This window comes from Canis aureus, chromosome 11 (genome assembly GCF_053574225.1).
Source record: "Canis aureus isolate CA01 chromosome 11, VMU_Caureus_v.1.0, whole genome shotgun sequence".
Taxonomy (NCBI): Eukaryota; Metazoa; Chordata; class Mammalia; order Carnivora; family Canidae; genus Canis; species Canis aureus.
In genome coordinates, this window is record NC_135621.1 from 36,220,921 (window position 1) to 36,248,110 (window position 27,190).

At 38.7% G+C, this 27,190-nt stretch overlaps 1 protein-coding gene across 11 annotated transcripts in view; it reads left to right on the forward strand.

Moving 5' to 3' along the window:
* Positions 1–1,411: 1,411 nt before the first annotated feature.
* Positions 1,412–27,190, forward strand: part of SLC41A2 (solute carrier family 41 member 2) — a 124,471-nt gene continuing 98,692 nt past the window's right edge. For 5 of the 11 annotated variants that reach the window (XM_077914809.1, XM_077914801.1, XM_077914811.1 and 2 more), the window contains exons 1-5: positions 7,382–7,488; positions 13,164–13,334; positions 13,894–13,917; positions 23,981–24,072; positions 25,178–25,902. In XM_077914809.1, coding sequence (XP_077770935.1) covers positions 25,348–25,902 — 555 coding nt within the window. In that variant the 5' untranslated portion in view covers positions 7,382–7,488; positions 13,164–13,334; positions 13,894–13,917; positions 23,981–24,072; positions 25,178–25,347. Of the gene's footprint in view, positions 1,548–7,381; positions 7,489–13,163; positions 13,335–13,893; positions 13,918–23,980; positions 24,073–25,177; positions 25,903–27,190 lie in introns of those variants that run through there. The other 6 variants (XM_077914803.1, XM_077914806.1, XM_077914804.1 and 3 more) reach the window with 6 other exon arrangements.

Consider the following 27,190-nt stretch of genomic DNA (forward strand, 5'->3'; position numbering starts at 1 on the left):
ATCTAAAAAATACACACCATATTGTGGCATACAGAATGAGAGACGGCGTAAATGGAAGTTTTGCCCACACGCCAATTAATGAAACAGGGTAGTTGAAACCATCGGCTCAGAATCAACCAGGAAAAAATGGTGGTAGAATTTTCCAAGCTGAGAGAGGGTGGTTTGTCCAATTCAAACCTTGTGCAGAAGTCTTGGAAGACTACGTGACCCAGGGGACGAACACTTACCCAGTTGGAATTTTACTTCTGGCAAACTTACCTCCTAGTGAAATGTAATTCAGAACAGTAAGAACAAAATCCACTTGGAAATATGGTCAAAACACTGTTTTTCCATATTCTTTGCAATTATCCTTTCATTCCTAATGGTGTTTAGATTGTGAAGAACACCTGCATTCACCATTATAAAAAGCATAACCGTAGATGGTCAAGATTGATATGAAAGCACACTTCACCCAGAAGGTTAAGGTCAAAACGCAATCTGATTGCGAAGCAGAAAAACAAAAACCTGGGTAAATGTACGATCCAGTGTCCCTTAGCACCTGAAAAGCTGCTACTAAATCACTGGTGTGACTTAGAATTGATGGAAGCTTTGATCTGAGGAAAAAGAGTGCCACTAGCTCTGTAATTTTTAAAATGACATCTTTCAGAATAAGTGCCTGAGGACGGACACCTTTGTTTTGGTCACTGGAATGTCCCCCAGGCATGGGCCATTACCTGAGTCATACAAAAGGTGCTCAATAGTTGTTAGGTAAGAGTTCTCGGCTTTACGTGGCAAATTTTGGTCACTTTTACCTAGATGGTGGCGAACTTGAAAAGTCTTAGTATCCCAGCCACCTGCACTGCACCCGCGCACTTGGCTCCTACACCCCTCTCCCCCTGGGAAGGCGCTGGGGGCCGCCCTACATCCCATCCCCTTACTGGTCCTGGTCCCCGCCCCCGCCCCCACCCCCGCCCCCACCCTCTTCGACCTCGGCCAAGCGCAGCTACACGGCTGTTCCTGCGCTGCTCTGCAGACAGCCAGGCACAGAGTTACATACGCCTTGGTTTTAATTCCCGTCTGCGAGAAGGAAACACGAGCCCAGCCACCAGGAGGCCCCGGTCTGAGCACAGAAATCATGAGTCATAGATTCGGGGGTTCGGACCTAGGAACAGCTGGCGATGTGGATGGGCGTCGGGCTGCGGGGATGACGAGCCCCCGCCCCGCCCCGCCCCGCCCCGGGTTCCCTGGAGACTCCGGCGTCCGCTCCTCCATCCGGCCCCCACCCCAGGCCCGCGGCTTGCAGGGTGCGGCCGGGGGTCGGGGCGGGGCGGCGCTCGCGCTCCAGGTCGCCGCCCCCGCGGCCACATCAGCAGCCTCTCACCTCCTCCGAGGCGGCGGCGCGGCTGCGCGTGCGCGGGGCGGGGGCGGGGGCGGCGGCGGCGGGGAGCGCGCGGGCCGCGGGCGCCGGCTCCGGGGCTGTCAGCGCAGGGCCGCGAGGGCGCGAGGAGGCGCGCGAGCAGGAAGGAGCCGCGGCCCGGGGCCGCCGCCACGCCGCCGCGGGGGACTAGGTGAACGAACGCTCCTTCCATCCCCCGCCCCGCCCGGGTCCCCCCTCCCCCGGGCCGGCGCGGCCGCGCTCCGGGGCAGGTGATAATGGAGGGGAAGTCTGCGCCGTGGCCGCGGCGCGGGGTTCGGGCGCATCCCAGGTACCGGAGGGAGGTGGGGGCGCCCGGCCGGGCCCTCTGCGGCAGGGGCGCGGGAGGGCCGGGCGGCGGGGAGCGGCCGCCCCCTGCCCCGCGGAGCCCCCAGCCCCGCGGAGCCCCCTCCCCCGCGGAGCCCCCTCCCCCGCGGAGCCCCCTGCCCCGCGGCCCCCGCGCCTGAGGCTGGCCTGGGCGGCGGCGGCGGGGAGGGGGCGCGGCGGGGCGGGGTTGGGGGTGGCCGAGGGCGGGGAGGGGAGGGGAGGGGAGCGCGGATGCAGACGCCGCGGGGCGGGCTCGGCAACCCCGGCCCCACCGCTTCGGGGCGCGGCACTGCTCCGGGTCGCTGCCGCCTTCCATTCCTTTCTTTAAGTAAAATATATCTCAATTAAAACAATACCCCAAACGTTCATCTACAGGAAGAGATGATACGTTCGTATGTAATGATGTATATTCCATTTACAGACATGTTGCACATATACGTCCTCTTTCTGTACGTGCACGCTTGGTTTGTTTTTTTTTTTGAGATATAATGCGCATACCATAAAATTTGCCCTTTTAAACTGTGGCTTTTACTTTAGTCACAAAGTTTTGCAGCTATCAGCACTATCCTGAGCGTTTTCATCTCAAAATGAAACCCTGGACCCATTAGCAGTCATTTCTCATTTCACCCCTACCCCATCGTCTGGCAGCCGCTAATTTACTTTCCCTTCTCTATGGATTTGCCTATTCTGGAAATTTCATATAAAAGGACTAATACAACATGTGCTTTTTGTGTCTGGCTTCCTTCACATAGAAAAATGCTTTCAAGGTTTATCCATGTTCTAGCTTGTACTGGTACTTTATTCTTTTTTTATGCCTAGGTAATATTCCATTGTATTGCCGTACCATAATATCACATACTGTTTATCCATTCATCGCTTGATGGACAATCCCGGATGTTTCCACTTTTTGGCCTTGTGAATAATGCTGCCATGAACATTTGTGTACACGTTTTTATGTGGGCATATGCTTTCATTTCTCTTGGGTGTCTTTGTGTTTAACTTTTTGAGGAACTGCCAGACTTTTTGCCCGGTAGCTGCTTCCTTTTACATTCTGCCAAGCACTGTGTGAGGGTTCCAGTTTCTACACATCTTCACCAACACTTGTGATCATGTATTGGCTGGTTTTTATTTTAGCCATTCTAGAGGGTGTGAAGTGGTATTGATTTGCATTGACCTAATGACTAATCATATGGAGTATCTTTTCATGTGCTTATTGGCTATTTGAATAGCTTCTTTGGAGACCTGTCTATTCAAATTCTTTGCATATATTTTAATTGGATTTTTTGTCTTTTTTTTTTTTTTTTTTTTTTTACACGTTGGGTATTTGTCTTTTTATTGATGTATTATGTTGTTCATTTATGGAAAAAAAAATAGGTTTGGGGCTAGTTCTGACTAAAAAAGCCAACCGACCTGATAGCAAGCACCATAATGTTTCTTGGGGAAAGCTGAGTTAAGTGCCGTTTACGGTTTTCAGACTATCCTACCTGTCAATTCTTGGGCATCTTAATGCCTGTTTCCATGTCTCATATCTTGAGAAAAGCCACAAAGGTATGCTATGACCAGATTCAAGAGAGACCACACACAGTTGGTGTTTTCATATATTTCTTGCTTGATTTGAAAAAAGTACCAGTTATCACTTTAATTACAAATAATTTATTTTGATGGCTGGTTAAACAAACTACTAAAAATAGCAAACACCAGTTATTCAATTAACATTTCATATGCTTAACTTCTCAGGCAAAGTGGGAGATCTTGTTTTCCTAAGTTTTTGTAGTCTTTATCACAGTTAGACTCATCTATGGGCAAATAAATATTTTTGATGGCGCTGAAGTTAAGAGCCACTTACAGCTGAATGAATACCGGTATGCTTATTTCGTGGTTTATTTCTGAGTACACACAAATTCAGCATTAGCCTTAGCTCTTTTTATAGCAAAAACCACCGAAAGAGACAGGACACCTGCCTCTCAGGAGTTCAGGCTCATTTTCCTATTACTCTAATGTGACTGTTCAAAAATATACTTCCAAGTTTCAGAAATGCTATAGAAAATAAAATTGAAGATTTCCAAGTAGAATTAATGGATAAACAACTGATTAAAACTGTGAAGAGCAGCCCAGTCCTGGTTTTCAACTACTAAACTATAAAACAATGGAAATGGTGTTTAACCCCTTTATGCCTCATTGACTTTCTTAGTAGAAGGAATAATTTCAATATATAACCTGAATGTCTGTTTTTCTTTTAGCTAATGGAATGATTATCAGATGTTTTGAGAATAATAACCTATCCAACCTAGTAGTGATTGTTACTGACTCACCCAGTGGATATAAAAATGTCCCATAGCTACAAATGGTTTTCAAGTTGGCCTTCTTCTTGGTACCTTCGAGTTTTTAGGACTTATTGAGGACTGAAAGTCAAGTGCAATGAAAAATGGGAACATGATCCCTGGGAAATGGTGATCAGAGCAGACCTGCCTCCTATATGGTGAACTTATAGGCGCTTCTCATCTTTTCTCTGAGATTACTGTAGTTACATTTCTAAAGCTTAAAAGTAATGTGTGTGTATTTTAATATATATGAATAATAATATATATCTCCAGTAGAGTTCAAAGGCTAGGAGTCTCAGTTGTTTTGTCCTAATGTGAATGCATTTAATCAAATTGCTTTGCCCCTCCCCCCCATTAGCTACACTAGGGAAATGGGAATTTTGACTTGAGGAAGGATAAGAGAGGTAAGTAGTATGGGATCATGTGACATTTTGGATGTTTGGCAAAATTTGCAGTATTTTTTTTTTTTTATGATTTGATTTATTCATGAGAGACAGATTGAGAGGCAGAGATGAGAAGCAGGCAGAAGTAGGGAGCCTGATATGGGATTCAATTCCGGAACTCCGGGAACACACCCTGAGCTGAAGGCAGACACTCAGGCATCCCCCACTGAGCCACCCAGGTATCCCCAAATTTGCAGTATTTCTAAAAGTGGGTGTTGAAAATGGAAATCTTTGGGTAGCATAAAGGGTCTGAAAGAAGAGGAAAGAAAAGCAAGAATGAGAATTTGGAAGGGAAAGTTGTAAGCTATTAAGATAGGTACAATTTATTTAGGCATTTTTGCCCAAGGGAAATTCTAAATAGGAAAAGGTGGAAGAAACCTTCTTTATTTCAGTCTTCTTCCCCTTTTCCCCACCTTGCTTCTCCATGCTACTCTTCTCCTAAGGACCCAGGAGGCCGACTGTAATGACTATTGTTCATGTGTAAGCTTTTCAGTGCGTTAAGTACACCCCTTCTATTTCCAGTTTCAGGTCAAATTGAGATCAGAGTCAGGAAATCAGATGAAAATTAAAGTACTGTGAAAATACAGTCTTACTGTAAAGCTGGATTGGAGAATTTAGCTTAGATCTGTGCTTATTCTGTTCCTTCTTAATTTACCTTCCCAGAGGCAACTGTAGCACCTAAAAAGCTGCGGGTCAGGTCTCCCCTCAGGCAGGGAAAGTCCTGAATCCGGAAGTTGTCCTCCTAGGAATTGGAATGGAAAAGGAAAACTTCCTTTGAAGGCATCCGAGTGGGAGAGAGCCAGTGAGAGTTTAGGGGTGGAGCCTGTCTGGAATATTGACCTTTATCCTTAGGTGAGTCACTTTCTCCAGGAATTGCTGATGAGATAGAAAGAAAAGTGCCCCTTTAATCCTATTTTCTCCTATTTAGGGGGGAGTGAAAGTTCTGTTATCTTTGCAGAGAGGGAAATAAGAGGTGTCCTCTTATCAAATGTATCGTGTTGTGTGTATTTTGTAGGCTAGTCTAGGAATTTAATAATTTACAAAATAGGAACTGAGAACTCGTTTTCCTTGGAAATAGCTAAACCTCTCAACAGTTTTTGAGAAGGTGATTGTTTCATTGTGTGGTTAAATATAGAGAGTATTAAATCTACATCCTAACTTGTTTTACTCCTCAAATATTTACCAAGTGTCCAATACTTAATAGGTACTGGACTAGGCCCTTGGGATTCAGCAGTGAACAAGAATGGGTCCTTGCTTTCATGGAGGTTACTCGCCTAGCAAGACAACTAGTGCAAGAATGATCACAGTAAGGTGGAATAAATGTTAAAAAGCTTAGAATACTTTGGGACCACTGAGGAAGGGGAACTCATCTGGGAGGGTCAAGGGAAGTGCTGGTTAATAGCGAAGGGTCACAAAGTAAAATAGGAAGTAGCCAGGTGAAAGGGAAGAGAGGATGAGCAAGAGTTTTAGGAAAAAAAGAACATCTGGAAAGGCCAAGAAGTGAGATAGGGTAGTATATACTAAAATAGTATTTTTCAAACTGCAGGCAACTAGGCATCCATGAGTAGACTGTAAATTCAATTTAGTGGGTTGTGACCTGCATGTTTTAAAAAAGAAATCAAATAGAAAGAAGAGCGTATCACACATAGTTAGTAGATTGTGATATGTAAAGTTTGAAAATCTGCTACAGTGGAAACAGAAAAAGCCCTGTGTGACCACAGCCAGAGGTCTTAGGTGGGTGGGGATGATGATGCAGGATTTAGTTGACCTTATTAAAGAATTTGGATTTATTGTAGAGGAAATGAAGCCACTGGAAGTTTCAATAAAGACCTGATTAGATTAATATTTTCTGAAGATCCCTTTGAATGTCCCAATTTTTCTCTATTTGAATATAAACTGCAAATTTCTTGGCCCAGTGTTACAGGTATTCCAAAGTTGGTTCTAGTCTATTTTTTTCTAAAGAATCTTTCCACTATTTTTGGTATTGGAACCTCCCATTTCGTAAAGATTTATTGTCTGCCTAAGTGCCTTTGCGCTGACAGAAGGTCTAGAGGAGTGGATCATGCTTCTGTCTCACTCATGTTGAACCTCTGGCATTTAGCTTACTGCTTGGTACCCACTAGGGATTAAGCAAATCTTTGTTGATAGAGTCTAAGCGTTCTTAATTTTAGAACTGTTACATAGTAGGAGAAATGACCTTGGCATTTCTAATAATTCTTGCTTGTGCAAAGAAGTAGGCTTTATTAGAAATTATTTTTTTCTCAGTTGGAATCGTGTTAGTGATAGAGCCATATTGATTTATTTAAAATATAATTTAGGGCAGCCCCGGTGGCTCAGTGGTTTAGCACCGCCTTCAGCCCAGGGTGTGATCCTGGAGACCTGGGATTGAGTCTGGCCTCCGGCTCCCTGCATGGAGCCTGCTTCTTCCTCTGCCTGTGTCTCTGCCTCTCTATGTCTGTCATGAATAAATAAATAAATAAATAAATAAATAAATAAATAAATAAAATAATAAAATATAATTTAACAAAAAGCACTCTTAAAACAGTAGCAGAGAGAAGAAAAAGAACAACAGATTTTCTGATTTGGGAGTTTTTCTTCCCAAAGAGTATAGAGCAATGACTGATTATTCATGAGAGGAGGCAATCCAGCAGTCATTTGTATTTTGTTTGGATAGGCATTTTTTTGAGCACTCACCAAAAGACAGTTTTGTGGAGATGGCTAGGAACAAAGAGAATAAATTAGATTAAAATGTATCAATCATATGAACTTAATGGAGAGGCAACAGAATATTAAAATTTTGGTCTTAGAAGTAAAAATAGAATATCCATATATCCCAAAGAACTTACAAATAAGAATCTAATGATGTCAGTTTGTTGCCAGAAAATGATTGTACTGTCACAGTACTGTGACTTCACAGAATTAGATTGTGAAACCCAACTGTGAAGGAAAAATAAGTATATGGTTTCAATAAGTGGCAAGAGAAGTTATGAAAAATTCATGAAAGGTAAATTTCAAGCTCTGATTCAAATTTCTCTTTAATACACTTTTGAGATGTGAAAACTTGGCTAATTAGTTTTGTAAATTAGATTTTATGTAGCTTAAACATGAGTGCTAGAATCTAATTTTGCTAATATGGGATGGCTTTTTAAAAATACTGAATTTTATATTTTTATGTTCTACAGAGTCCTATTTTAAACAGTGAATTGTAGAACCTAAATTGAAACTGCTAACTTGTATAAATTTATCCTAAGGAAATAATTCTAAATATGGGAAATTATTATGCACAAAGATGTTCATTTTCATTGCAATGTAGTTTAGTCAAGAAAATGTCCTGCTCTAGGGAAGTGATTCATTAAAATGTGGCAATGCTCTTGAAATTTAACCATTAAAAGTACTTTTTTAGAGCAATGATTTCTTATTACTTTTTAAATTAAAAAATAAAAAGTGTTCAATATAACAAAAATTCAAATAATATAAAAATATGCAAGATTTAAAAAGTGAAAATGGTATTTCAAGTCCTTCCTTACCCTACCCTATCTCCACCCCCCACCCCTCAACCTAGGCCATCCTAGTTCTTTATAAGTAAATACTTGGAGCAGTAGACCTTTTTCTGATTTTGAATTGTACTCTCATGAGGGTCTTCTGGTTCTTCTCAAGTTGGGTAGGTGGAGACCAAGTGGGTGGGAACCAGGGTGCTAAAAACCCTATACTGCTTTGTTTGTTCCTATTATATATATATATGTGTGTGTGTGTATATATATATATATGTATGTATGTATTTCACATAGGGTTTAATTTAAACAAATAATTGCTTTGCATTAAAAATAAATGTTTAAAAACTATGGGCCTGATTTATCAAAATGAAGTCCAAGCCCTCTAGGAATTCCAGGTCTTACCCAGTTTACCATTTTGCTACACAGTGATAGGAATGTTCTTCTCAGATCTTTTGATTTCCCCAGGAGTTTTTAACCAGTCAACTTGTTAGAATGCACTCCCCCACGCCTCCACCCTGACTTTTTTTCCCATCTCTCTAAATCTTACCTGTTCTTTAAAGTTCTGTTCACCTTTGTTTTGTTCATTCCTTATTTCAACATGTATTTAGCGAACACCTACATTCTGACTAATACTGAATGGGAAATATGCAGAATTTTGTACCAAAACTCAAACTAGTAAAGGATGACCTTCGTGTAAATAAGGGCAATAATGTTTTTTGCAAAGTAAGAGCATTGTGGGTAGGACAGGTACTAAAAATAGAAATGGTGTCCTCTACAGTTTTATGTGGCACTTATAAAAGGGCAATTTATGATACAGCTACATTTCTGGATCTTCAGTAAATACTTGCTCATTTATTAGCTGAGTAATAGAAAATGCAGAGTTCACTTGTGAATTAAGGATGAGACTTCAAGAAGGAGCTATTTTCATTCTTGAACAATCAATTGTGTTTAAAAATAACTTGAATCCAAGTTACTGGATGCCAGTGTTGGGCATGAGCAGAGCTGAGAATGAGCCTTGGAAGGACCTTGGTGCTGTCAACCTTGTCTCCTGTGGCCACTTACACTGGTGTGGAAGGATCATAACAGAGAATACAGGTGCTGTCTTCCGTATCATTACCTGGTTAGTCAGAAAGTCATGAATTCAATTCCTGCATCTTTATCTTACTAAGTTTACAACTTGGGCATATTCCTTAACATCTTTGAGACTTAGTTTCCTAAACAGCAATGTGTGGACATATGTGTCTCCCAGGTTTTCAAAAAAGACTATGAGAGAGCCGGAGCCTGATCTGCTATTTTCTTCATGATATCTGCCACTTTCCTCTTTATGTTTTTAGATAAGCAATAATTTTTATAGTAACATTTGAGTTTTCTTTTTTTAAAGTCAGAAAACTCTTTTTTTTTTTTTTTTTAAAGATTTTATTTATTTGTGAGAAACACACAGAAGCAGACACAAGCAGAGGGAGAAGCAGGCTCCCTGGAGGGAGCCTGTTGTGGGACTCCATCCTAGGACCCCAGGATCACGCCCTGAGCCACTCAAGCATCCCCAAAAGTCAGAAAACTCTTGTACTCTAGCCTTTCCAGATTATAAGTCTTCAAAATAATTCCAGGCAAACTCATGATGGATTCCATCTTTCTAGCACTTCATGTTCTGGTTGAGCAGACAGTTCTTCAGAATAAACCCTACAATTGTGGTTTAAGGTAGTCTGTTTTATTTGTAGATTGTAAAAATGTTATTTAGATCCCTTTTTAAAATTAAAAAACATCAGATATGATATGTAAACCTAACAATGGTGTTAGAGCTACTTCCTATTCCAGCTTTCATTTTCTTTTTTTCTTTTAAACACTGGTTTCCTGAAGACCTTTATTGTTCAGTATATCTAAGTACTGTATAGTATACATACATAGTGGTCAGTGTATAAATGTAACACTTTATAGCTTGCTGGGCAGTTTAATTAATTAAATTAAAAGTAGGATAGGATTTCAGTGCCCTGGTGGTACAGTCGGTTTAGCGTCTGACGCTTGGTTTTGGCTCAGGTCATGATTTCAGGGTCGTGAGATGAGCCCTGCCTTGGGCCCTGTGCTGAGCATGGAGTCTGCTAAAGTTACTGTCTTCCTCTCCCGCTCCCCACCTCATTCGTGCTCTCTCAAATAAATAAATAATGCTTTAAAAAAGTAGGATGGGATAAATTATATAAAAGATAAATATTAAACCTCAGTTGATTTTTTTAAAAAGAACATTAGAACAAAACAGTGGATCTGAAAATTATAAGCCAGGGTTCAATACAGCAATGTATAATATTTTTGTGATCATACGGTATAGTATATTCCTTAGTAAGGGGCAAAAGAGGTGGAACATTAGGTTTTGAACCTTTTATAAAAAAAATGTATAAAAAGGGATCCCTGGGTGGCGCAGCGGTTTGGCGCCTGCCTTTGGCCCAGGACGCGATCCTGAAGACCCGGGATCAAATCCCACATCGGGCTCCCAGTGCATGGAGCCTGCTTCTCCCTCTGCCTGTGTCTCTGCCTCTCTCTCCTTCTCTCTCTGTGACTATCATAAATAAATAAAAATTAAAAAAAAAATTTAAAAAAATGTAAAAAGAATGATGAATAATGATGATGATTAACATTTTTTGAAGGCTCAATACACTGATATATGCACTTTACATGTACTAATTTATTTGATCTTCATAAAGACCCAGTGAGGGAGATATTTTTTTTGTGAGGAAACTGAGGTGAGAGGCATAGTTTCCACAGCTAGTGAAAGTCAGTATATAAGCCAAAACAATTTGATTTCAGAGCGCAAGCTCCTAACTAGTGTCATTATCATTATGTGTTGATACTTCTTGACATTGAATTTTTTGAAAGAAAATCATCTCTCTTAATTGAAGTGTGGAGATTTGCTGAATAAATCACTTGGAATTTCCCCATAAAATCACTCAATGCAAGTCCTGTTATTGATTAATTCATTTAATGAAAGCATAGCAAATACTTACATAAGCTTTGTACAGTTTCAGACCTAGCATAAAGCATTTGCCAGTGGTTCCACATCAGTAATACAACTTTGAACAGCCAGTTAATATTCTTTCCTCTTCAAAATGTACTTGACTGAAATCTCTATACTCAGGTGTAGGATTTTGTGCATAGGTTTCATAATCTGAATTTAAAATCATATTACTCTTGAATCACTAAGTTTTATGCCTGAAACTCATAAGACACTGTATTAGTGTAATTACACTAACTGAAATTTAAATAAAATCTTGGAGAAAAAAATTAAATCGTATTACTCCTTAGAACAAAACCTAGCCCTTTCTCAATCCTTGGGGGTAGTGCTATATAGGCAACCTAAGCATGCATTTGAGCATTAGCAAGGAAGCACCAAAAGAGAGAAAAACATTAATTTTTGTAATTTTTATTTTATTTTTAAATTTTTTGGGGGCTCCTTGGTGGCTCAGTCAGTCGTTTGGGCGTCTGCCTTCAGCCCAGGTCGTGATCCCAGGGTCCTGGAATTGAGCCCCACATCGGGCTCCCTGCTCAGCAGAGGAGTCAGCTTCTCCCTCTCCATCTACCCCTGCTCATGTGTGCTCTATCTCTCACTCATTCTGTCAAATAAATAAAATTAAAAAAAATTTTTTTTAAGATTTTATTTATCAGAGACACAGAGAGAAAGGCAGAGACACAGGCAGAGGGAGAAGCAGGCTCCATGCAGGGAGCCCGATGTGGGACTCAATCCCAGGACCCCGGGATCACAGCCTGAGCCAAAGGCAGACACTCAACCACTGAGCCACCCAGGCGTCTACGTTTTATAATTTTTAAAGAGACAATGAGGTAGTCTTTCTAGAAAAAAAAAATCATTAGTAATTTGTTTGGAGTTATTATTATGAAATATATGTGATGGTTTGTGGGAATCTGGCCCTGCTTTGTTTTTTTTTTTTTTTTTAAATTTTTATTTATTTATGATAGTCACAGAGAGAGAGAGGGAGAGGCAGAGACACAGGCAGAGGGAGAAGCAGGCTCCATGCACCGGGAGCCCGACGTGGGATTCGATCCCGGGTCTCCAGGATCGCGCCCTGGGCCAAAGGCAGGCGCCAAACCACTGCGCCACCCAGGGATCCCTGGCCCTGCTTTGGAGCATGGTGGGGCAGATACAGTTACTTATTCACAATTATCTAACAAATATAAATGAAACCTTGGCTATGAAAAATGAATACAGCAGAATAACAGCTATATGGTACTGTTTAGAATGTGTTCATTAAATGAAGGCAGAGTAAGAAATATACTTTGTTTTATTATTGAAAAGCAGTTTCTTAACCTCAAAATAGGATTCTCTGAACACCTTTGCTAACTATTCCTCAAGTTTTTTCAAACAGTTGTACTAACTGATATGTCTGCCTTTTAATTGTGCTGACTATACTGGGGAATGAGTGGAGAGGGAGAAGTAGGGAAGAAAGGGGCAATTTTGGAGCTCCTAGGAGTTTTAGAAAGAGGAAATTATGAGTAATCACTAAAAGTAGCTTCATAGGATATTATTGAAAAGGAAATTTGGGGGATATTTTATAAAATGCAGAAAGCAGGATGTAAAATAATATATACAGTGTGAACCTATTTTTGTTTTAAACATATATAGAGAAAAATTATAGTAAAAAAAAAAGTTATATATACCAACATGTCATTAATGAATATCTCTGAATGATGGGTTTCCAGAATAAACCATTTTTATGTATCCTTGCTTTTTTTTTTTTTTTTTCTGAGAACCTATTGCTTCTATGAGAAAAAGAAAAAAGAAAAAAAACCCAAAACCCTATCCTAGGTGCACTAGAAGCACAGTTTCAAATGAGCTGGGAAAGAAGGAAGGGTAGTCAAGACACTTTTTGAGCAAAGACCATCATGACAACTAAGTTGATTTTTAGGTGTCTTTGAGGGTAGTTAGCTTGAACTTCAAGTTGGACTTAGAGCTTCCCTTGCGCCTTTTTTTTTTTTTTAACTGATATTTGAATAAAAAGGTACATAGCCCTGACCAAAGGGTAGAGAGGAGAAACTTGATTGCAGGGAGTAAAGATACTGAGTTAGGACATTGTTTCACTTCGCTGCCAAGATAATTGAGTAACATAACACTGTGTACCTGTAGTTTACCTAATCTGGGAACAGTCTCTTGTACCGATTCCATGTGTTTGAACTGACTTCACAGCGCTGTGTACCCGGGAGTACTCTTTAAGGAAAGTGCAGTTTGGGAAGGTAGAAGATCAGCTTCATCTCCTTGGGTGCTGCCATCGTGAAAGTGTCCCAGGGAAGGTGACATTAGGCTACCACCTGAGGAACACCTGAGAGAGGGAGCTGCCCTGTTTCATAACTTTGGAAGGTAATGTAAATTCATGTGGTCTGTGCATAAGGGTCCTGCTTCACCTCTGAGATAGGGGAAAGAAAGAGGGGGATGGTGGATAGACAGAAGTGCTTTGAGTAAATAGCTGAAATGAGATACTGTGAAAATTATGGGGCACTCTAGGTCTAAAAATGGAGAAGAAAAAATGCTAACTTTACATGTGGCCCATCCTTTCCTTCACTTTCTTAAAAACAAAATTTTATTTTTCTTTTAAACCTTAACACATTAGCTTCCTTTCTTCCTTTATCTATTCTTAAAAATAGAATTTTCTTTCTCTTAAATTTTGACACATTGGTATCCTTTCTGCACCTTGAAATTCTGGAAGCTTTCATTTTCAATTTTCAGTTTAATTATACAGAGCTAAGTGTATATTTTATGTTGGTCCGGAAGTGGGTTTGCATTTGTAGGGTCTATAAGAACATAAGCCTGTGTTATGTGGGGGAAAAATCAAAGTATACTTTTGTATGAATTCTGAAGAATAGTTTTTACTCATTTGAAATGCTGATGAACTCATAACTTCCTAATTTTGGTATTTCAGATTCACAAGTGCCAGAGAAAACTGGTAAGGAAATATATTTATGTTTTAGTCTTATGTACACTATGGTTTACACGAAGGTGTTGAGTCAGTTTATAAAAAAATAATACAATAAATGTTGGTTTTTTTAAAAAAAGAATTATAAAACTAGTACCAAAGAAAATAAAACTAGAAGTATAACATTAAAATGGATAAATTAATCATAGATTTGAATTTTTGATATACCTGTAAGCTTCTTTGCTGCTAAAGGAAAAAAATAAGATGGCTCAATATTTATTAAAGAAAAGTAAAAATATCAGTTTTCAGTAGCAAGGCTAACTGTATTGTTTCTAAATAAAGTTTCATATGACTTCATGCATGAATGATTGATGAGAAGGGGATGTTCTCAGTAGTAGTTCTCAGGAAATTAATGAATGTCCATTGCTTGTCAATTAAAGGAGAGAGTCATTAAGTGAGTTTTTGAATAAGATACATGAAAGAAATGTTTAAGACAGAGTAACAGAAATAAACTTTTTTAAATTTAATTTTTATTTTTTAAAAGATTTTATTTGTGAGAGACACAGAGAGAGAGAGAAAGAGGGAGAGAGGCAGAGGCATAGACAGAGGGAGAAGTGGGCCCGAAGTGGGACTCATCCCAGGACTCCAGGATCAAGTCCTGAGCTAAAGGCAGATGCCCAACCACTGAGCCACCCAGGCATCCCTACTTTGTTTTATTATTGAAAAGCTTAAAACAGGGTTCTCTGATTGTACTCTTTTGCTATCTAACTATTCCTCAAGTTTTTTCAAATAGTAGCACTAACCGATATTTCTGGTAATAGTTGACTTCCTGTCTTAGAAAAAGAATTTGTGTATTGCTGTGAACTTAATCAGAATATCTAGTTAAATGATTGAATTTTTCGCCCCATTTTTTAGTTGGTTTGATAGGGACTAGATATAATCTAACTGATGGCATTTGGTAGAATAAACTCTACTTTGTTTATGCAATACACTTAGTTCTTTGAACACACACGTATTTATTCTGTCAATATTTTCTCAATAAGTAGAAATGGTTTAACTGTGAATTGTGTTGTAGTTGACTCATTAGCTTGTTTTTGTTCTATCCTAAATAAAGCATTCTTTCAAAAATTATTTACTTATTTATTCAGTGGAATTGAAGGTAGTGATTCTGAAACAAAATTAGTTGCTCTGGATCTGGTTTTCTTTGAAAAATTGTTTGAGATGTGTTGGGGATTTATTATACAGAAGATTTAGTATACCCGCTGATTATTTCTGGTCTTAAATTCTTTACAAATGTTTGGTTGTTTTTTAGGCATATAGAAAGAATTGATAAATTTCAAGACATTACTCTTTTTTTGTCAGTGTGCGATTTTAGAAATGAGTGATTGTTTTATGTAGTCAGCTAGGTTTTGGATCTCAGTAGTTGAATCATGTCCGTGACTTCTCAAGCTTTTGTGTTTGTTAAGAAATATCAGAGCCAGCAATTTTACAGCAATTCATTGTTACTGAGATAGCAGTTAATTGTTCTTTCCTTCTCCCAGTTTTTCCTAACTTGCCAGTAAAGTTTGATGTCACTACCTATAACTTAAATGAAACTTACATGAGTGCTTAAATTCAGTTTAAGTCAAAGAAGTCAAGTTTTTAAAAGAAGATGGTTATGTATTTTAGACAAAAAAGAAAAAAAGGCAGGGAGATATTCTCATTGTACTTTAGAGGTGAGCCTTTTAACCAGAGAGGATGGTGTTTGTGAGATGGTGTCTTATATTTTAATTTCTAAGTACTTTTTTAAAAAAGATTTTATTTATTTAATTGAGAGAGGGTGAAAGAGTGTGTACATATGCATGCAGGGGAAGGGGCAGAGAGAGGGAGAGGGAATCCCAAGCCTATACGTGGCTCCCAGCACGCAGAGCTGGACATGGGGCTTGATCCCAGGACCTTGAGATGATGACCTGAGCTGAAAGCAAGAGTTGGATCCTTAACCGACTGAACCAGGTGTCCCTCAGTTTCTAAGTATTTTTAAAGGATCTGAACAGTGATAAAAATTTATAAGATGTAAATTACTATTACTCATCTGTTGTTTGGACCAATTTGATACTTCGATCTTGTAAAGTCTGTGGGACAGTTATTGAATTGACTCACCTTCATTTCTTAGAATTGTTATGGTGGGATAGTTACTGTAGTTACTGTTCCTTGTTTAGCTGCAGGACATGATCAGAAGACATTCATGTATTTTTTCTAGTTATATATTCTTAACTGGATACCATGAATTATATTCTTCTGCCAAGCAGTAATAGTGCCTTTGGAATTCTTGAGATTTCTTTTATATTTCCATATTGATTTCTTTTGAGGGCCAAGTGATCTATTACATATCACAGGAAACACAACATGTCATTTCTGTCATGTGGGAACGAAATGGATACGTTTCATTTTAAAAAATTCTCTTTTTTTAAACTGTGATAGGAAAATTGCTAACCATTTTTGGCATTTAATTTTGACTGTTCTTTCCTCTTTGTACCCTTAGTTTTACATTGATTTGGGTAGATTTCTTTGAGGTGGAACAATCTGGTAGAAAGTGTAGAAGTGGAAAAGCTGAATAAAGGAAATTGGATTGAATAAAGGAAGCTTAGAAAAGAAAATAATATACCTGGTTTAGATAACCTAGTAGAAGGAATCAAGTCATTGTGAAACATTAGGAAATTCAAAACAAACAAACAAACAAACACACCTCAAATAAGCAATGTAGAGTCCAGTGGATGAGAATGATGAGATCAAAGGGCTGAAAATGAGAAATGATTTTGGTAATAGCTGTAGGGCTAGCTCAAATGGAGAAGAGAGTTTTTCAATATGACTCAATAGTCAGGCTGTCAAGATCTCTGATCTCCATAAATGGTGCTACGGTGTCCTCCTGGGTTCTGGTGAGTACCCTCATGCAGAGTGCCTCTGCATGAGGTCATGTCAGAATGGCAGAAAGTGGTGTTGGGGTGAACACAAGAATACGAGGGATGATTGTTTAGGAGCTGTTTGGGATATGTGCTGATTGATGGTAAATACTTAAGGAAAAGAGAATTGCGAATAGGAAATGGAGAAGCTGAAGTTCAGGTCATGAAATTGAAATCTAAAAGGTTTTTAAACATAATTTTTGCTTAAATGGAGGAGTTAATCATTGAGAGAAATTGGTAAGGATTTAAGTTTACATAGGTTTAAAACTTAAAATGAAAATAGTTAAAACTGAGCAGCTATAAAGTCAACCTGCTGTTTGGGTGCTTCAAAAAAGCAAATTAAATAGACATAATCCTTCTTTATGAACTGATTATACAATTAAATAGTTAAGTACTTAACTGAGTATTATTCAAAAGAATGAACCAAAATTGTTTATGAAACAAGGAAATAATTTGTAGATCAGCTGAAGTCTGGTTTTATTTGCCATAATCTTTCTGAAAGCTAATTTAATTGACCACATAATACATCCTCTTTGGTTACTACCTACTTTTGAAGAACAAACAGAAACACAGAAGACATATACCCAAAGAGAAAGCGAAAGGAGCAGAAAGTACACAATTTATACAAATATATACGATTTATACAAATATATTTATACACATATAAAATACCCACCTGATGGACAAGTTGAGATTTTTGACTAAATGTGGTAATACTGGTAACAGTAACTCAAATCACTTTTGGTATGGGAAGATAAAGTATTAAGCTCTCCTTTAATGCCTTTCTTAATAATTAAGGCCTGCTAACTCACAGGTTGGCTGGGTTTTTTACATGTATTATTTAACCTTCGCAATGAAACAACACCTCCTCTAGCACAAAGAATAAAGCAACACACATAAAATACACTGCTTTTTCCTAAGTTTTAAAAACTAGCAATTTGAACATTCATGTTTTTCATTTTTGTAACTGAGGTAGAATTCATAAGGAGTGTCTGGTATTAGTTTATTTTCCTTAAAGTCAGTTACTCCCTGACATGACTATAGACCAGTGCTGTCCATGACAAAACTGTCAAAGGGAATATAGAGTGGATTCATCTAAATGTGTTCAATGGAAAGCTGTCTTTTAGTCTGAGAATTTGCCTCTTCTATGTGCTTTTTTTTTTTATTTTATTTTTCTAAGTTTTAATTTATTTGCTCATTTTAAGTAATCTCTTCTTCCATGTGGGACTCAAACTCACGACCCGGAGATCAAGAGTTGCATGCTCTTCTGACCTAGCCAGCGGGTGCTCCTCCCCTTTTACATTTTGGTGTTAAAAGTACACTTATATTTTTAGAAAAATATCATTTAAAAAATCCTTAGATTTTTGTGTATATATATCATTTTTAACAGTTTTATTGAAATATAATTGACATACATCACTGGGTGAGTTTCAGGTTTACAAAATAAAGATTTGACTTATGTATGTTATGAAAAAATTGCCACAATAAATTTAATTAATATCCATTATGCCATATAGATAGAATAAAGAGAAATGAGGAGGGGAAAAATTCTTTTTCTCCTTGTGGTAGAACTGTTAAGATTTACTTTACTTTTTTTTTTTTTTTAAAGATTTTATTTATTCATGATGGGGGGGGGGGCAGAGACACAGGCAGAGGGAGAAGCAGGCTCCACGCAAGGAGCCTGACACGGGACTCGATCCCGGGTCTCCAGGATCACGCCCTGGGCTGAAGGCTGGCGCTAAACCACTGAGCCACCAAGGGATCCCCAAGATTTACTTTTCTAACAACTTTTATATATCCTACAGCAGTGCTAACTATAGTTCTGGTGTTGCACATTATATCCCTAGTTCTTGTGTATCTTATAACAGAAAGTTTGTACTCTGACCTTTTTCTTCAGATTCCCCCATCTGTTCCCCCTGCCTCTATCTCTGGTAACCACAAATTTGATCTTTTTTCTTTGAGGTTAGGTTTCTTTCCTTTTCTTTTTTGTCTTTCTCTTTTTAAAAAAGATTCTACGTATAAATGAGATCATACGGTATTCCCATTTCTCTTTTTTTGACTTATTTCACTTCCTTCGTAAAGCACAGAGTCCATTCATGTTGTTGCAGATGGCAGGTATTCCTTGTTTGTTTGTTTTTATGGCTGGATAATATTCCAGTGTGTGTGTGTGTGTGTGTGTGTGTGTGTGTGTGTGTGTGTATTATATATGTACACACACGACAACTTCTTTGTCTACTTACCTGTCAGTGGACACTTAGGTTGTTCCATTCTGGCTATTGTAAATAATGGTGCTCAGAACACAGGGGAGCAGATATCTTTTTCAGTTAGTGCCTTTGTTTCCTTTGGATATGTTCCCAGAAGTGGAATTGCTAGGTCATATGGTAGTTCTATTTTTAATTTTTTGAGGATCCTCCATACTGTTTTCCATAATGGCTACACCAATTTACAATCCGCTGGCAGTACATAAAGTTCCCTTTTCTTCACATTCTGATCAGCATTTGTTATCTTTTATCTTCTTGTTGATGGCCATTCTAATAGGTGTGAGGTGGGAACAATTGATTTTAAAGATTTTATTTATCTGACAGAGAGAGCACATGCGATCAGGGGGAGGGGCAGAGGGAGATGGAGAATCTAAAGTGGATTCCATGCAAAGCATCGAGCTCTGGGTGGCTCAGTTTCACAACCCTGAGATCATGACCTGAGCCAAAACCAAGAGTTGGACACTTAACTTTTGAGCCACCCAGGTGCCCCTTGGGAAAGATTGTTTTTAACTTGGTAAAATTTGAGGGGAAGTTTGACTGGTTAATGAGATCTAAATATTTGCAAACCACTGTTTTAAAACTCTTTAACCATAGATGGAACCCATAAGTGCTCAGTAGATCAGAGACTCACCCAAACTTAAATAGGCAGGAATCTGTATATCAGAGTCCTTTTTAAAAGATACACTTTTAGGTAGCTTTTGATAGATCATGCTATGGTAATAATTCCAGACTCGTGGTGGCTTTCAACCACAATGCTTTATTTCTTCTTCACATTACATGTTGCCTGTGAGTTGCTGAGGATTGGCTGCAGTAGCTGGGGCTCTGCAGTAGCTGGGGCTCTGCACGCATCTTTGTCCCAGGACCCAGTTTGAGGAAGCAGCAGTAACCTAGAACGTGCCTGTCTCATGACAAGGAAAAGAAGACATAGCTGAACTGCTTCTGCTTATAGGTGTTTCTGCTGCTGTCATTCTGTTAGCCAGTGCAAGTCACGTGGCCAACTCTGGTGTCAGTGGAGATGAGGAAGTCTAATCCTCTCATAGTCCCTTCAAGGAAGGTGGCAACAGGTGGAGATAATTCCTTACAGGAGGGCAGCAATAATGGGAGTAAAATAGTCTACAACATCATGCATACTGAAACACTCATGTAGCGTGTATGAGTAAAGGACAGTAATAAATAGATATCCACCATCAAACTGAAAAAATATAACCAATACCTTTGAAGCCCCCTGTATGTTCTTTTTTTTTTTTAATATTTTATTTATTCTTGAGAGACACAGAGAGAGAGGCAGAGACACAGGCAGAGGGAGAAGCAGGCTCCATGCAGGGAGCCTGACGCAGGACTCGATCCTAGGTCTCCAGGATCAGGCCCTGGGCTGAAGGCAGCGCTAAACCGCTGAGCCACCCGGGCTGTCCCCCTGTATGTTTTTATACCACTTAGCCAAATACAACCGTTCTTTTGAAATTTGTGTTTATCATACCCTTCATATATTCCAGTGTATGAATATCCCACAATTTAGATTTTCTCTTGAGCTAATTCCAGTTTTTTGCTAGCACGAAAATGCTGCTAAGCATATTCTTTATGTGTCTTCTGGTATACAGTGCAAGAGTCTCTTCAGGGAATGAATTTGGGGTGGAATTGCTGGAATGTGGGTCATATACATCTTTAATTTTAGTAGATAATGCCCATTGTTTTCCAAGGCGGTATAACATTTACAGTTGCATTAGTAATGTTTTATGTATTACCAGTGCTCATACCTTTATTCACATTTGAAAGTGTGACTCATTTTGAGTGTAGTGAATGTAAATCAGATTCTTTTTTGAATGTGTAGGGAGGTGCTTCTCAAACTTGTGTGTGTACACAAATCACTTGGGGATGCTATTAAAAGTGAAGGTTTTGATTCATAGATTGGGGGTAGGGATGGGAGCTGAGAGCCTGCAAGTCTAACAAGCTCCCAGGTAATACCAGTACTGCTGGACCATAAACCATATTTAGAGTAACAAGGGCGTAAGGCAGTAAAATAGAGTTGTCTTCTTTGGAACAAAACTGCTAAATGACAGGATTTGATACAGCTACTCAGTCTGGGGTTTTTGAATCATGCCTCATATTTTCATTGACATTAGATGATAGTATAGATAATTTTTTTTTCATTTTGCAGTTTTGGAAGAAAAAAAATCCCAAGACACAGTTTTAACCATTCTACTTGTACTCTACTGCTCCAGATTTTTAAATTTGTAATTTTATTTTATTTTTTAAAAATATTTTATTTGAGAGAGAGAGAGAGCAAGTGAGTGAGCCCAAGTAGGGGGAGGGGCAGAGGGAGAGGGAGAAGTAGGTTCCCCACTGAGCAGGGACCCTGGATGCAGGACTCGATCCCAGGACCCCAGGATCATGACCTGTGCCAAAGGCAGATGTTCAACCACTGAGCCACCCTGGTGCCCCTCCCCCAGATTTTTTTTTTTTTTTAATTTGCGACTTCTATTTTGTGCAAATATTGGCCATCAGTGAATAAAGTAGCAGATTCTTTGTTCTTAGAGATTTGTTTCTTTGTAACACAGAGAATTCAGGATTTAAAGGTAAAGAATGCCAGGGGAATATTTTATGTCATTCTTCAGTTACTTAGTAGATTATATTAATGTAGTACTGACCTAGCCGAGGAGAAACAGTATCTTTAGAACTTTAATAGAGTAGCCTACCTTGAAATCCTGAAGTTGCAAATTAAAAATAAAATAAATTTAAAAATTTAAAAGCAGTAGAGTACTACTGTTTCCCTTCAAGTGGTGGTGGTGGTGGTGGTAGAGGAGACTTTTTGAGGTGCTACTTTTGATAAAATGGCAGCTTCAGAATGATGTCACTTCAAAGAGAAGTGAGAAAACTCTTCCAGAGGCCTTTCACTCTAAAGTAGCCCAGTAACTTATTCACTCATTAAATCAAATGTTTCCTTTAGAGCCTTTATCACAGATTATCTTATTTGTTTGCTCATATGGTGTGTATCATCCCCAGCACAAGATAGAATCCATTAGAAGCAGGAATGGTGCTTGTTTTATTAATTTTGTGTAACCCCAGCATCTAGTAGTCACTCAGGAAATAGTAAGAAAACAAAAATGTAAAATTCCAGGGAAGGACTTAGGTCCTGCTGGAGCCACTTGTCATGTGATCTGGAGGGTAGGATACTGTTGATTGATAAGCCTACCTGAACTGCATGAAATAGAGGAAGAACAGATTCACGTAGGAAATGGAAATTTGTGTCAACTTAAAAACAGTGCCTCCCAGAACAAGGCAGCCCCATGAATGGAGCCTTGGGCTAGATTTCAGACCCACCTCATGGTCTCTGTGCACAAAGGCCCTGGTTGAATATCCATCTCTCCATCTTACCTTCCAAATTGCTTGTGCCAAAGTAAGAATACTAGGAGCAAAAGTATGAGCTGTACGAATCTTTCTTTGCATCTGGATCCCGCTTGGCCAAGTCTGTGTTGACTGTGTGCTTAGCCATGCCCTGTAAGCATTCTAATGGAGAGGACTTGTCTTGGGAGATTCCTCCCCACCCTTCACCTTCCCTTCCTTTCATTTTTCTATCTAGTGTTAGTTGGTCAAGTTTCCCCAGTTCTCTCCATTTTGATCAACCGGATAATTCTGCTTCAAAAGGAAGAAGAAATTGCCTGTATCCATGACAGGCCCTTCAGTAGTATAGACTTATCTTAAAGTTCAATCACTTTGAGGTTTGTTTTATATTTTATTTAACTGAAGATCTCTTTGAGGCAGTGAAATGCTCACTCTTTAAAAAAAGAAGCAAATGGGTAGAAGGAACAGAAAGCCACTCAGTCTACTCATATGAGGCTGTTGGGAACCTCATAAGTTCCAGAAGTATAGCTGAGCCTCTTATTACATGGAAAGTTCTCGGGTAGCTATTCTGGCCGTCTTTCTTTTTCTGGGACTACTTGGTTTCTCCTCTGCTTTACTCTGGACGTTAGTTCCATTCATCTGATTTTCTTTAAACATTGCCTTGCTATGTATGTTTACTGAAAACCTGCAAATGGCAAAAAATGGCCACTAGTACTTAATCTATTCATTGAATTATTATTTTTTTAAGATTTTATTTATTCACTCATGAGAGACACAGAGGCAGAGACACAGGCAGAGGGAGAAGCAGGCTCCATGCAGGGAGCCTGATGTGGGACCTGATCCTGGGACCCTGGGGTCATGCCCTGAGCTGAAGGCAGACCCTCACTAACTGAGCCACCCTGGTGCCCCTACTCATTGGATTTTTATGGCAAGTCCACGAGAAGTCTGCACTATAATCCCTTGGGCGAGTTTAAAAAGAAACATAGATATTCCTGGTCAGTAGTAGATCTGGGGTCCCACAATCTGTTTTAAAATGTTTCTCAGTAGGATTCCAGGATTCCTCCATAATCACAAAAAGGAAGGAAAGAAAATGAGTGAATGATGAAATAGATTAGACAGGCCATACCACCTGCTTGCTATACACCTCTGTTTGCTGTTGATCTTCCTATCAAAGGAGTGGACATTGTAAGGAACTGACAACAAGCATTGAAGGATGTAATAATTTTCATTAAAAGCAGTGACTGGCAGTAGTAATTATCAGTTCTCACTTGGTGGGTGGCAGTGCAGTTGGGCAGTGAGAACACCTATCTGTTATCAAATAAGTGCCAATTTCTTGATCTCGATGCTCTTGGAAGTACAAGGCAGACCTGGATGTTCCTGACCTGAGGCCTTTAGACCCATTGCAGTGGATCACTTTGAAAGCCTGTGTAGCTCTGGCAGCAGCTGTCCAAATAGTCAGGCTCTCTACCTGGGTGGGTGGTATATGACCTTGCAGCTTCAGTGCCTATCACTGTCAAACTAGCTACAGTATGTGTCTGTGTCCCTTGATTTCAGAGTCTTTAGAGAGGATTTGGTTGCTGGCCAGCCACTCAGAAGCCTACTCTGGGATTGGGGGTCAGAGCGGACTTTGAGAAGAGCATTAAGTAGTAAGTGCATTGTAAGCTTTCTTTTGGTTGGCTTGCAAAGTAGAACATTTAGTGAGTATCTGTAGCTCCTTTTCTTTGTAGTTATTTTGTAGATATTCCTAAATCAGTTGTAATGAGTTGTACAAATATGATTGCAACCTATTTTTATATATGAAATAAATGCCCTAAGCAGTGTTCAGAATATTTACCAAATATTTTTATGGCAAACATTAGCATTGTCTCCTCATGTTTTAATAAAAATAACATTTTGATGAATTATATGATACATTAAGTTGTAAATAAAGTAAGTTTATTATTTAACATTTAAATATAATGCCATATTCTTTACTACTTATTATATACTGACATATGTAAAGAGTTGTAACAATTTGATTCTGAGACCTCTGTATAGTAATAGAAGCCATCACTAAAGATTTATTCATTTATTTTAGAGAGAGAGAGAGAGAGAGAGAGAGAAAGACAGAATCTTCCAGCAGACTCCCAGCTGAGCAGAGCCTGCAGCAGGGCTCCAACTCCTGACCCTGGAAATCATGACCTGAGTTGAAACCAAGAGTTGGTTGCTTCACCGACTGAGCCACCCAGGCACCCCAGAAGCCATCACTTTATTTAATAAATTTGTTCTCTGTAGAATTGCAGAGACTTGATGGCTTTACATAGGTATCAATTATGTAAAGTATGCAAAGATAAACACTTTTAGGGGGATCCCTGGGTGGCTCAGTGGTTTGGTGCCTGCCTTTGGCCCAGGGCGCGATCCTGGAGTCCTGGGATCAAGTCCCGAGTTGGGCTCCCAGCATGGAGTCTGTTTCTCCCTCTGCCTGTGTCTCTGCCTCTCTCTCTGTCTGTCATGAATAAATAAATAAATCTTTAAAAAATATATTTATTAAAGATAAACACTTTTAACAAAGATTTGAGCACAAAGTTCTGTACTTTATTTCTGTTTAGAAAGTAGCTGTATGGCTCAAAACAATTATGTGTTAAGCCCACGAAGCATAGTGTCATTACCTTAGGGTTGGTTTAAGAACATAAGTGTTTTATATGAGAATCTTAAGTATCAAGATAGTTAATCTGATTTTTTTAAAAAATTATTTTATTTTCTTCTTTTCAGATCCAGTCCCTCTGTGGAACTTCTATACACCTTTTCTTAGTAGAAACGTTATTTCCTACAAAATGAAGGCAACATCTTAATTCAAACCAGCATTTGTGTGGTTCTGATTTACCTACAATGGTGTACAAAGCTTGAGGTCTAAGGAGTACAGGGTCTTTTGCGATGACAATATGACTAATAGCAAAGGAAGATCTATTACTAATGACATAAGTAGTGGTCCAAGTAGTGGAGGAGGTTTAGTAGACTGGACTTTAAGCTTAAATACAATTCAGTCTGATAAGTTTTTAAATTTATTGTTGAGTATGGTTCCAGTAATTTACCAGAAAAACCAGGAAGATAGACACAAAAAAGCAAATGGCATTTGGCAAGATGGGTTATCAACAGCAGCACAGACTTTTAGCAGTCGATCTGAGCAGCACATGGAGTTTCACAGTTTCTCAGAGCAGTCTTTTCATGGCAATAATGGGCACACACCAGGAAGCTGCAGCCCCAAGTATGACGACTATGCCAACTACAAGTTCTGTGATGGAAGGAGTACTGCAGAGGCTGCTGCCATGCTACAGAATGAAGATGCATCTAGTGAAGGGGATGAAGACGCCATTGTGGAAACAAACCAGAAATCACCAAAGGAATCCAGTGGTGTCATGGCACTGCAAATACTTGTGCCATTTTTACTAGCTGGTTTTGGAACAGTTTCAGCCGGCATGGTTTTGGATATAGTCCAGGTGGGTTTGATTCTTTGTTTATCTTCACTGTCTTCATTGTTGAAAATGCTTTGTGTAGGTTTCTAATCTCAAACATTCTAGATTTCTAAATCTATTCTAGATTTAACTTATCCCTCAGTGAAATGAACTAATGCTGACTCAAGCAGAGAATGTGTTGTTTCTAGTGTTTTTGTTTGTTTTCCTTTAGAGGTTCTGAGAGAATAGTCTCATTCTGTCAAGTGACACTTCATGAAAAAGTACAATGATAAAGTAACCCCAACATGGGTACAATGCAAAACCCAATAAATATTATATTTAAATACTTCTTTATCTTTAAAATAAAACATATACTTGTTAAAAATGAATTCAAACAATGCAAAGTATTAAATAAAAGATAAAAAATCTTCCCTCTTCCTCCTCTTCAAACCAAATTCTCTTCCCCTCCATAGGTTAAGAGTTTGTGTGTTTACTTGCCGATATTTTTCTATGCTTACATATATACCTATGTACAGTTTCTTTTTCAGAAATAAAAGTGAAGTGCTATATATATTTTTCTGCCACTTATTTTAATTGCTTAATAATATATCTTAGACATCTTTCCAAACTAATAACAAAGATGTTCTACGTTTTAAAATGAGAGCTTGATATTCCATTGTATGAACATACTAAAATGTATTCAGTACTCTCCCATGCTAGTGCTATAATGAATACCCTTATAAATATATCATTATACACTTACACTAATATTTTCATAGGATAGATTTTAAGAATGGGATTTCTGGGGATTAGGGTAGGTGCATGGGTTTATAATTTTATGGATACCATCAGATTAACTTTCAAAAAGATTGCACCAAATATTTATACTCCTACCGTTAGTATAGAAATACTTTTATTTTTCCATGTCCTAGTCAGTATTGAATATTTTGATCATTTTCATTTTTGTTAATTGATAGGGAAATGTTTTCATAAATTAATTAACATTCTTTAATTATTATTAATGTTTAGCATGTTTTCATATGTCTATTGGCTATTCTTACCTCTTCTGTGAATATTTCTTATACGAGTTACCTTTTTGTATCTATTATCCATTTTGAAAATGTATATGCTTCTTATTGATTTGTAGGAATTCTTAATGTAGTATGGTTACAGAGTTACTTATTATATAATTATCTTTCTAATGTAGTAAGTTGTTAAAATGTAGCATTCTGTTACTACCAGTTTTCATTCAACAATCAGAGAAAGATTGGCTTTGGAAAAGTGTTAGATAGGATAACATTTATGTGCCTTGTCTTTCATTGCTTGTGCCTAA